At 44.1% G+C, this 12,500-nt stretch overlaps 1 protein-coding gene across 2 annotated transcripts in view; it reads left to right on the top strand.

Moving 5' to 3' along the window:
• The window catches only part of rasef (RAS and EF-hand domain containing), a 16,418-nt gene extending 6,220 nt beyond the window's left edge, over positions 1–10,198 (top strand). The window contains exons 5-17 of one of the 2 annotated variants that reach the window (XM_060053998.1): positions 719–796; positions 1,752–1,867; positions 2,609–2,677; positions 2,900–2,966; positions 3,169–3,248; positions 4,623–5,034; positions 5,300–5,437; positions 5,820–5,970; positions 6,847–6,928; positions 7,298–7,412; positions 8,272–8,379; positions 8,577–8,653; positions 8,895–10,198. In XM_060053998.1, coding sequence (XP_059909981.1) covers positions 719–796; positions 1,752–1,867; positions 2,609–2,677; positions 2,900–2,966; positions 3,169–3,248; positions 4,623–5,034; positions 5,300–5,437; positions 5,820–5,970; positions 6,847–6,928; positions 7,298–7,412; positions 8,272–8,379; positions 8,577–8,653; positions 8,895–8,988 — 1,587 coding nt within the window. In that variant the 3' untranslated portion in view covers positions 8,989–10,198. Of the gene's footprint in view, positions 1–718; positions 797–1,751; positions 1,868–2,608; positions 2,678–2,899; positions 2,971–3,168; positions 3,249–4,622; positions 5,035–5,299; positions 5,438–5,819; positions 5,971–6,846; positions 6,929–7,297; positions 7,413–8,271; positions 8,380–8,576; positions 8,654–8,894 lie in introns of both variants that reach the window. The other variant, XM_060053999.1, reaches the window with a different exon arrangement.
• The last annotated feature ends 2,302 nt before the right edge of the window (positions 10,199–12,500 follow it).

The following is a 12,500-nucleotide window of genomic DNA, read 5'->3' as shown; positions in this document are numbered from 1 at the left end:
AATAACAGAATAAGAATTAAATGGACTTTCACACAATGCCCTCACTCAATATGTATGTATGAGATTTTTTGTATTTGGAATAGAACAGTGTATAACTGCTGGCCTGAATTGTATTAATCTTAAATTGCTTTTATAAAGTTTGTTACGTTATGCATCTTTGACCTTTTTGAAGGTGGACAATGTTGAATGGATGGGAAATTAGCTAGCTAAAGTTTCAGCTCCACATGAACAAACCATGAATAACTCACTGTTCCTTTGAACATTATACTATTCACAAAAGTGTGAATAGTCAACTCTTTGATGAACAACACAGGCTGCATTTACAAAGTTCAAGGCGTCTGACCAGAGATAATTCAATCTTCTTGAATCAGAACATATTACGCAGACATCACAAGTAGGCTAACTTAGCACTGCTAGTGTCTGTTAACCCGTCACTGCATTAAATCATAGCCCATAAATCCTGATCGACAGGTTTGCATGTAAACATGCTCCTACTCATGTCCACAATGAGCTGTTAGAAAAGTGTTACAAAAATCACCGTCATGATAGCTGTCAATAACATTTGTTAGGTAGTTCCTGTGCTCTACTGTTGCAACAAGATAACCCATATCAGTGATTTGTCTCATTCAGCGGGAATCATACCCAGAAATAGATCACTGAATCCATTAATAATTCAACACGTCTCCCTGATGGTGCTAACATTTATGTTCTCCACCAGATAGAAGAGAAGTTCAAGAACATCAGCAACAGGGATGAGAGCTTCTCCCTCAAGAAGAGGATCAACGAGCTCACGATAGTAAGTTTGATTTCAGAGACAGGACTTTTTAACGGCACCAGCCTTGTTTAAGGTCAAGTCAGGTCAGGTTAATTTGCATAGATCGTTATCACAATAACAGACCATTTAAATGGCTTCAAATGCCAACTGTATAGGACATGCTGTGACCATGAGCTCTCAAAATGGAGAGTAAAGAACTCCCCATAACGCAGTATGAGGGAGGAAGAAACGGAGCACACAAGGATCCCTCCTTCCAGAGATACTAGAAGCAGAAGAAACAGTGAAAACATTTCTGTAAAAAGTGTATGAAGGCCTCTCTGAGGTTTCTTTATCTTTTATATTTCATACACCAAATGTTCAGTCGATTAAGATATATTTAAAAAGCTCTTCTTAAAAACCCTTTGAAAAGAAGGGAATACTTTTTTTCAAAAGTATTTTTTATCAAAGCATGCACACACAGTACAACAAACACAAAATAGTGCAACAGACACAATATAGTTTCAGGATATTGAACTGGCACTTCACACGTCAATGAAGATCTATGGAACTAGCCCTCATCTGCCTGCTTAAGGCAATATAAACTCCTCTCTTATAATCCACCTTGATTGTTTTCGCCCTCTCGTTTTCTTTCTTTCCCACCCTCCTCCTCCTCCTCTTCCTCCCCACCCTCTCCTCCTCCTCCTTCCCCTCTTCTTTCTCCTCCTCCACCTCTTCTATCTCCTCCTCCACCTCTTCCCCTCCTTCTCCTCCTCCTCCTCCTTCCCCTCCTCTTCTTTCTCCTCCTCCACCTCTTCTATCTCCTCCTCCACCTCTTCCCCTCCTTCTCCTCCTTCCCCTCCTCTTCTTTCTCCTCCTCCACCTCTTCTATCTCCTCCTCCACCTCTTCCCCTTCTTCTCCTCCTCCTCCTTCCCCTCCTCTTCTTTCTCCTCCTCCACCTCTTCTATCTCCTCCTCCACCTCTTCCCCTCCTCCTCAGGAGAACCAGCGGTTGAAGCAGGACCTCATGAAGTCCCAGACCAACATCGCCTGTCTGCAGAGTGAGATGGACTCTCTGAAGACCGACCTGACGGATCAAAGCATGAACTCTGAACGGTGAGACCTCAGTCTGGCCTCCAAGTGGATTTGGGTTTAAAGTTTGAATTGTAGAGTTAGGGGTGACATTGGGTTTATAAACACCACTTTCCCCCCACCGTTTTTTTAGCTTGTTCATTTATTTATTTATAATTGCTTTGCTCTGAAGAATACTTCATGCTCTGTTGGTTAATTCGTGCTGAGATTATTAAAGAGGTAATTGTGATTTCTGTCGCTAACTCAGTGTTTGCCTGTGCAGTACTTTTCTCCGATGGATATCTTTTAATGCGGTCGTGACCGATAAGCAAATAACAGACAGACACTTTCAGGCAGAATTGGCCAGAGGCAATGGATAAACAGTGGGTGGGTGAGAGGGGAGGCCACGCCCCCCTAGACAGACTGACGGACAGACACCTCCCGAGTCCCGGGGCTGTTTATGTTGCATGCAACAGGATATCCTGGTGTGACTTCACGTGCACAATGACTGCCTCGGCAGGGTTACCCCAGCAACCGGGCAACAATGAGGGAATCCAGACTGAGAAAACACACAGTCTGAGGCTGCATATACGTTACCGCCTGCATGTTTGTGCTGGTGTATCTTTGAGAGAGATAATATTTGTCCATTCATAAATTAACATACTGAACATTTTTCATACTATTTGTCTTCAACATCCGTGTGATAATTATTACTAATCAATGACAGACATGTGTTTCTTCAAGCTGTGCTTTCATTTGACCAATTCCTGCTTCTTAATGATTCAGAGACGAAGAGATGATGAAAGTGTTTTCTGATGAGAGGGACAGTCTGGAGAGACAGATAGAGGTGCTACAGTAAGTATGCAAATCACATTACAAACCCACCCTCTGTGATATACACTCACACATGCATGCACGCAACGCGAACATATACACACACACAGTTGTATGCACAAAGTACACTACAAATAATTGTTGGTTGGTGAACATATTTATATATATATATATATATATATGTATATATATATATATTGTGGAATAAAACAAACGTATACCTTTTTTTTTTAATGTATGAAGGTTGGCAAACAGGAAGCTTCATGACTCTAACGATGGTTTAAGGACATCACTGGAGAGGGGCAACAAGGCAAGTGCCCATGCACACACACACACACACACACACACACACACACACACACACACACACACACACACACACACACACACACACACACACACACACACACACACACACACACACACACACCTTCTATGCATTAAAACACACACATATCGCTATATCAACGTAAGAGCAAAAGAACATTCACGTCTGATGTTGTTTTCTGCAGACAGGAGGCAGTGTGACGGATTTCAAGAAAAACAGAAGCAAAAGCATCTGCTACTCGTCACCGTACGCCTTAATCGACAGGTAAGATACAAACTAAATAGTATTTGACTTAATCCTTAATTGTAAGCATTCCCTTCCTGTCACATGAGAATTGTTAACCGATTTCGATCAGTTAATGCTACTAATGTTAATTAGTTAACCAATAATGAATGGTCAATTAGTTTACCATTATTGCAAAAAGGTTCCACAGCATTAAGAGAAGTCATTGATGATTCCGTATTCATTTTATAATTTTTGCAATTTTATTTGACTTCCTTCAACTTGTCCAGGCAGCTGAAACTGAAGTACATAAAAGCGAGATTCATAGAGTGGCCTAATGCACAATTTCATCCTTACCATCAATTTGACTATCATACTTTCTCTCTGTCTCACACATACACAGACACCCACACACAACCCAACCTACCTACACACACACACACACACACACACACACACACACACACACACACACACACACACACACACACACACACACACACACACACACACACACACACACACACACACACACACACACACACACACACACACACACACACACACACACACACACCATGTTAAAAGTTGAGTGTGAGAAAGGTACTATGTATGAACAAGGCTTGTTTAAATCCGTTCTTAAGCCTCTGCCTATCAAAGTACTTGGACGTACTTTTAAAAGTATGTCAGCCTCTGACGTACAAAGCCAATGCACAGATCTCTGATTTGTTTTGAGGGCTGTTCTCTTCCTCTGAGTCATTTCTCTCCTTGTAGCTAATGTATCTGGTTTGAACAGGTAGCTCCACTTGCATGGCATTTGCATGAATTTACAACATAATGATGCCTACAACTCGACAACTTTATTTGCACAAAGTGAGCGATGTGACAGCACTTTAAAGTGGATTTAAAAAAATGTTTTGGAAGCAAGACAGATAAGTATTAAATAGGCGCCAACAGGAAATAGGTAACAATTTGTGTCCTGTTCTAGTGAGCACGACACCATAAAGCAAACACAGCAAAGCCAGTAGGTCAGATTAAACTTTCCTTCACTATTTATAACATTACAAACAAATCTATCAATAGCCTGTACTCTACTAAAGTTAAGGTTACCACTCGTCGCAAGTCTGGTTTTTCCAGCGGTGACCTATATTTTACATCATCAACTACAACACAGTCCCCTGATTGGCCCGTTTACGTCATCAACTACAACAGCCTCTGATTGGTCCTGATGACATTGTCATTGTCTTTAAATGGATGTCCAGACTGATCGGTGCCGCGAAAGACAATGAGAGGTGACATGATCAAGATGGTCTCCAGGCTACTGAAGGGCCACATAGGAGTCAGGGCCTGTTCCTCAAGGCTGCAGGTAGACTGGGGTGGAGACATTCTTATCTTTTGTGTTCTAACATATCATAGGTTGTACGAGCGCTCGGAGGAGGAGCCGGAGGAGCGCCTGTACCGCCGTCGGCCCAGCTGTGACGCCCTGGCCCTGGCCATGTGCGACCCGGGCCTCCGCCGACGCCACAGCAGCGAGTGTGAGGAGGACAGCCTGCCGGAGAGCTGCATGGACAGTGGGCTGTCCACGCTGAGGGGCTCGCGGGGGGAGTACGACTCTGAGCCCGAGGTCAAATGTCAGGAGGAGGAGGAGGAAAAGGGGGAGAAAGAGGAAGAAGAAGAGGAGGAGAAGGTGGAAGGGAAAGAGGTGGCGGAGGAGACGACGGAAGAAGAGGAGAAGGAGGCGGACGAGGAGGAGGAGGAGGCGAAGGCGGTGAACCGAGGAGTGAATGACACTGAGGATAGCATGACGGGAGATTACTCTGAGGTTGATGTAAGTCCCACATACCTGCAAGCAGGCATAACCTTAAGTTTGTAATGACTTTTATATTGAATACAGTGCATTGTTATCGTCACCAAATTTACTAATTAATTCTGATCGCAGTACTTCTGAGAAATTGTAATTTCTTAGGTTGACATTGGCGATTAGAGTAGTTGTGTTGTCATTGTGTTGTTGTGTGTCTCTTGCCCTAGAAAACTGGATATGTAATCTACATACATTGAATTGACCCATTGGATGGTTTGTCTTTACTGCGTAGCCAACGGAGGCACAAGATGGGGATTCACAGTTTGGGTCTGACAGTGGTTTGGACTGGATGACATCTCAGCCTGTCAGCAGAAAGAATTCTGGGACTTCCAACACGACTCGCAAAGCCCTTACTGCCTTCACGGCTCAGGTAAGGGACGAGACATATGAACATTAAATGCAGGTTTGGAGGGCGGTTGTTCATAACTGAAAAGTGAAAAGAAAAACAATTGATTGGCGCAGTTATTCTAGTGCCTGGGGGGTTTTACACTTGAGGAAAAGGATTCAGGGTTGTTATCCCAATGCCTGCAGCCTACCTAAATTCATCAGTCTTTTGGATCAAATTTGTAATGATTAAATTTGAAATAGCATGTTAGCAAAGCAATAAGGGGGAACGGCATAAATGTCTGCCATTGATAAGTGCCTCATGATGTTTACATCTCATGTGCTAATAACAGTACTGCCTCTTGTTTGTCTTTCCTACCTCATGTGGTCTCTTACATATCCTTTCCTGTGGTTCATGGGTCTCTAAGGAGAGGCCGAGGGACTGTGTAGAGCTGGGCTTCATGTCGTCGGAGAAGGCCTACCGCATCGTGCTGGCCGGGGACGCGGCCGTTGGCAAATCCAGCTTCCTCCTCCGCCTCTGCAAGAACGAGTTTAAATTGAATGGCAGCGCTACTCTGGGTAGGTCGGAAGAGATGGTGGGCGAGATTATTTTCATGAAACACCAGACAACACAGTCTAAACTCTCTCTGGCCGTGTCTGCTGTGATAAGTGCACTTGCCAGGCAAATACACTGCCGCTGCTGCACGGTCGATTTTAAATCGATCGCCTTTTGCATCGCACTTCCTGTTATTCCCCAAACGGTTTCCTCAATCTCCATTGCAATTGGGCGAGCTTGACGAGAAGCTCAATCGACCACCAAATCGGCTCGGGGGGGGGGGGCGATCAAGGATACATGGGTGCATCCTAATGGGAAGTGTCGTAGCCATTCTTCACCGATGACATCCTAAATTTAGAAATCCAACCGGCCTTATGGCCACAGACAGCAAACATGATTGGCTCGGTTATTGGGAGGTTATGATTGGTCAGATAATTGGCTACGTCGTCGTTGCGTTTAATGACGGTCAAGCAGCTCAGTTGTCCTAGCCCTGCTGCTGCCCCAGCCTCGAAGGATCGAGCCTCAGCCTGAGCAGAAGATAAATAAATGTAACCGAGCCTAATTTGTTTATGTCCCACTTTCATATGACTTGACTTTCCTGGGAATTTTCCCGTACGACAACCAGAGCTGTGTGCTCAGAAAAGTTATCACATATACTGTTCTATGACCTCTCCTAGCTGGAAAGTCTTCCTGTCGATTATACTGATAACAGTATCCCCGGTTGTTCATTGCTTGTGATCCGTTTGCTATGTGAAAGGAGCATGCGGGAAGTGCGGGAACTATTTTATTTTTTATATCTAGTGTTAATATCCTTCCCTCGAGACAAATCCTTTCAACAAAATATGCTTGCTATGCTTATAGTGAACTTGTTTAATTTGTTAAGTTGTAATTATCCCCAGGAGTGGATTTCCAGATGAAGACTCTCACTGTTGACGGAGAGCCTACTGTTCTTCAGCTATGGGACACTGCAGGACAGGAGAGGTAGGGCTGTCTGTCTGTGTCTTTCTTACTGTCTTTGCTTGTAGACTACTATTACAATCTGCATTGTAAATATTTTAAGTAACCAAACTGGTCTTACATGGAAAACACATCAAACTAAAATATGCATAAAAGCCTGCATCTGTGAGCATTGTATGCTCCGTCATTTAGCGTGAAGTGAACCACAAGTTTAATAAGGTGAACATGTAACGTTCTGCGTTCCTTCTCAAGGATTCTTCCTTGATAAATGAGTTTACCTTGCTCTTTTGGGGGGACTACAGTTAGGGGGTTCAGCATAATGCAGCCTGTGGAGCCCTTTGACATTGTACCTGTCATTAAGGGCTACAAATAAAAGGTACTTTGACTGGCTAGGTTCCGCAGCATCGCAAAGTCCTACTTCCGTCGTGCCGAAGGCGTGCTGCTGCTGTACGATGTCACCTGTGAAAGGAGCTTCCTCAATGTGAGGGAATGGGTTGACATGATCGAGGTAACACACTGCCCCTCACACACACACAAAACTACACACAAAACACACACCCATAGACACAAACACACAAACACACACACACACACACACACACACACACACGCACACACACACACACACACACACACACACACACACACACACACACACACACACACACACACACACACACACACACACACAGACACACACACACACACACACACACACACACTGTCCGCTAGCACTTACACACATATTCACCACAACTTTCACACAAACACTATAAATCCACCGCTTACTTTCTTACTTCTTATGATAAAGCAATGTCGTTTCTGTCGTTTTATATCTCGATGGCAGGTTTTCTAAGATGACAATACTCTTCAGACAATTAAAGTAACAGAACATTGGCCATAAACCTGGTTGATTTTGTTATCCTCTTTTCACATGCAGCAGATACGCAAGTGTGAGCATATTGCCACGTCAGTTGCCAAGTGCTAATTGTGCTAAGCTATTGGCGTGAGAATTAATGTGCTATTTGTTGTTTGGTCATTGTTTCTGATTTTGTGACGATGATTGCTCACAGGCAAACTGCAGAAACAAAAATAAGTGTTTATGTCAAAAACTGTGCTGTCGTAATTTGTATTTTGTTTGTTTTCTTCTTCTTTTTTGTGTGAGTTATGTCTGATGAGTATTTGCTTGTTGTTGTGTTTATGCGTATAGTCTAGTGTCCTAAAAGCATAGAGGGCTCATAGGATATAAGGTAGTATTCTATATGGGCGTCACCATGGAAACCTGAGTAGACAGGCAAACTCTTCATACGCTGTGCCTGTGTCAATGTTGTTTCCTGGTTTAATCTGGTCTCCTACGCTTCTCTCAGGATTTGTCACATGATGACATACCCATCATGTTGGTAGGCAACAAGTGTGACATGAGGCAGCAAGGAATAGTCTGTGTCCCTACCAGCTATGGAGAAAAACTAGCTATGGTAAGACACACTCACGCACATACACACATAGCTGTCATTTATATAAACAGGAACATACACGCATTGCAAATGCTTGCACATGTATGCACACATACATGCATGCAAAATATAACTCAATAAATAGTTACATACACTGAGACACCCCTTTTTAATAGTGTTAATTATGACGGATAATTTTAAAAATGTCCCTTCAACAGACCTACAACGCTATGTTCTGTGAGACAAGTGCTAAAGACGGGTCCAATGTCCTGGAGGCTGTTCTACACCTGGCCAGGTAAGACACAAATTAAAAGGCTTGTATCAAATGGGTGGCAGATTCTCACCACCTCATGCTTCACGTAGTAGAAATTGAAAAAGTTGACACCAGTTAACAGCAGTATTATTGTCATTTACTGCCCTCTATTGGTCGAATGTTCAATGAACACTCAATTAAATTAACCCTCATAATTGCTAACATGCGATTTATTGTTTCCAGTAAACTCATTTTCCTTATTCCATGTTTTGTCCCGCCCCAGAGAGGTCACTAAGAAGGTCCTATTGGAAGACAGGTACGTGTCAACTACAAGTTTGAAACCTTCAAGGAACAAACCTGTCACCTCCTGTTGCTGACAGACCTGAGGTACAACTCCAGACAGCTGTATTGTCACTGAACACTGAACAAGACACTCTTCCTCTTCTGCATTCTGAGAAATTAACTCTAAAGAAGAATATGGTGACTGGAACATGACAGCAATTTCATTTTATCAGAACAAAGTATATAAGAAATGGTGTGGATACGTTCAGCACACTGCAACCTTGGCTTTGCTGCTTTCTAGAGTTCTCTCTCTCAATTCGGCTTTAAGTCCTCAGCTTAAGTCTTTGCTAGCTATGTAACTCTGTGATAAATAAGATCCTTGTACATGTCCTAAGTCGTATGCAGTTGTTAACATGACCCCTATTTAAGAAGTTGTTTGGTTGTTTGGTTGTTTGGAAGTTGGTTTTTGGACGTGATGCAAGTATAAGTGAGATTTGTGTATGTAGCAAGAAAGGAATGTTCATTGAACTGTGTATTTGTCACTTATTTTATTTTTATTGACATATTACCTCCTGCGCTGGGCACAGGCATTATGCAAAGTTGAACCATTTTGAAGACATTTGATGAGAAGGAAAATAACACAAGGGTATGTAGTCTAATGCTTAGGCTGGATGTTTAGAATAACACATTTATGTTTATGTTCATATTTTAGTTGTATATGAAGGACTTGTGCTATGAAGGAACTTGCTGTGAGTCTCATCCAGATTTATGAGAAAGGGTTGGTCTGTCACAATTTGCAGTAAGAATTGGAGATTAAGTGTCTCTAGGGACAAAATGATTCAGAGAATTCCTGAAATGAAGGTACTCAAATATCAGAGGAGGACGCTGATAAAAAATTATATAAAAATCCTTATGTGATACTTTTTTGGAATTTATTTATGACTCCACTGCTTTAATAGTCTCGTGGATTTATAGTGTTAAATTGACTTGACAATCTAATAGAGCTATTCTAGAAGCTATTAATAGTATTTAATGTTGGGCGATTGTTTTGCATATTGCTCAAAGTGAAACAAAATGTGTGATGATTTGGAGAATATGTGTATGTGCCTTTTTCTTCTTTACTTCATGAGACCATATTATGCAACAGAGGCTGCCCAACATAATATATTTCCTAAGTAAATGTGATAAAAAAATACTCAGACCAATCCTACACAAGGTATGATATGTATAATTTCCGCAATAAAAAAAGCTAATCTAACAACTAGACCAATGTTATATAATTGGTTGAGTTGTGTGCTAACATTATCCCAACTGTTTCCAATAATGTTCAAGTCCAGTAAAATCTGTAATTTAATTCACAGTGGCAGTTCCATTTGGTCGCATGTCAATGGCGTTACACGGCATTGCCATTCATCCCGTAACCTCCAGGGAAACACGTGAAAACAGACCGCACAGCTTAAGGGTTTGGTTTTTGGTTCTAGGATTGGATTTAGGGTTTGGGCTTCCTATTTAGGTTGGGTTTCAGGGTTTGGTTTCTGGTTTGTTTGGTACTTGGGTTAGAGTTTCCTGTTTTGGTCAGGTTCTGGGTTTAGTTTTTGAATCAAGGGTAGGCTATATGGTTAGGGTTTTCCTATTTGGGTAAGGTTTCAGACAATGTTTTTTGGATCTAGGGTTTGGTTTGGGGGTTACTGTTTGGTATTTGTGTAAGGTTTTAGTTTTTTGGGTTAGGATAGATCATTGAAGGGAGGATTTTTGGTTTTTGGGTTAGGGTTTCCTTGTAAGGTTTAAGGGTTTGGTTTCTGGTTTTAAGATTTGTTTTTCACGCACGCACGCACACACACACACACACACACACACACACACACACACACACACACACACACACACACACACACACACACACACACACACACACACACACACACACACACACACACACACGTAATGCCGATTTTCAAGCAGTTCTACTAGCTTCTTGTGGTCTTCGGTGGCTTCAGAAGGAGCCGTGAGGCAGAGGAGCTAAAGAGCATGAGGATGAGGATCCACTCCTCCACCACCACACCTCCTCCGACCACGTTGCTCCTCCCCCCTTCACTCCTCCTCTCCCCTTCACTCCTCCTCCTCCTCCAACCCCACCCTTTGCTCCTCATCCATCCCTGCTCCTCCCTCAAGCTCCTCACTCACCTGCCCAACCCCTGCCCCCCCCCCCCATGCTCTTCACCTCCTCCTCCTCCTCCCCCGTTCACTCTCCCTCCTCCTCCAACCCCACCCTTTTGCTCCTCATCATCCCTGCTCCTCCCTCAAACTCCTCGCTCACCTCCAACCCTGCCCCCCGCCCCCCCATGCTCCTCCTCCCCTCTTCACTCCTCCTCCTCCTCCTCCTCCTCCTCCTCCAACCCCACCCTGTGCTCGTCATCCAACCCCGCTCCTCCCTCAAGCTCCTCGCCTACATTCAGCCCTGCCCCCCCCCCCCCCCCCCCCCCCCCCCACCCCAATGCCTGCTCCTCCTCCCCCCCTCCTCTCCCCATTACCTCCCGTCACCCTGCCAGTGGTGTGGCGGCGACGACGGTGGCGTGGTGGTGACAGCGGCGGTGGTGGTGACAGCGCTGACAGACGAGGTCTGTGTCCCGGTAAGTACCGTGTCAGGGAGACGTGTTGGGCGCGCGGTGGGGGGGGGGGGGGGCGAGGCTGCGCCGCGGTGCCACTCACCGTGCTTCTGCCACCTCGCCCGTCTAATGAGGGACACGCCGCCTCCCTCCTCCCGGGCACCCCGTCGCCACCACCCTTCTCCCGCCCCGCCCGCCCGCCCGCCCGTGTCAGGGAACACCGTCCGCGACAAATCAGCGGCCGCGTCACAAGCCCGCCCCCGAAAATGACGTGTTGACAAATGCAGATATTTCACTTTTAATTGACACTAAGAGCCGGAGATGATCGGACGGGGAGGCTTTCTGAGGAGACCACGGCAGGACTAGAACGGAGGAGGAGATGAAGAAGGAGAGAGAGAGGGAAAGAGGGGAAGGGAAGGAGGAGGGGATGAAATGTGTTTAAATAAAGCTGGATCAGCTGTGTCTCATTTTCTCCTCCTGTGTTTTCCCCTCTTGTGTTTTGTGCAGAAAAGGAAAGGGAATAATTCTGGGATTAGTCGTGTTTGCCTCAGACGTGTCATGGCTGACAGCTTATAGGCCCCATGAAAATGTGGCTCATACAAGGATATCTGTTATATTAGGCCAGCCTGATTCTATGAGGACAAGTCGGGTTTTATTAGGAGGAGTCTGGTTCTATTCGGAATAGTCTGGTTCTTTTAAGACTAGTCTGGTTCTTAAAACAAGTCTGGTTTTATTAGGACTAGTCTGGTTATATTAAGACTTGTATGGTACTATAAGGAAAAGTCTGGATCTATTCAGACTAGTCTGGTTCTCTTAGGGCCAGGTACCTGTTCTATAAGGGACTATTCAGGTTCTATAAGGATTAGTCTGGTTCTATACAGCTAGGTTTCGGTTCTTTAGGGCCTATTCTGGTTCTAATAAGGAGTAATCAGGTTCAATTAGGGCTAGGTATCTTTTCTGTCTAGTTATATTAAGGCTTGGTATCTGTTCTAGACTGGTTC

This window comes from Gadus macrocephalus, chromosome 6 (genome assembly GCF_031168955.1).
Source record: "Gadus macrocephalus chromosome 6, ASM3116895v1".
NCBI lineage: Eukaryota > Metazoa > Chordata > Actinopteri > Gadiformes > Gadidae > Gadus > Gadus macrocephalus.
The sequence above is the reverse complement of the archived record's forward strand: the minus strand, read 5'-3'. Positions and strand labels throughout refer to the sequence as shown.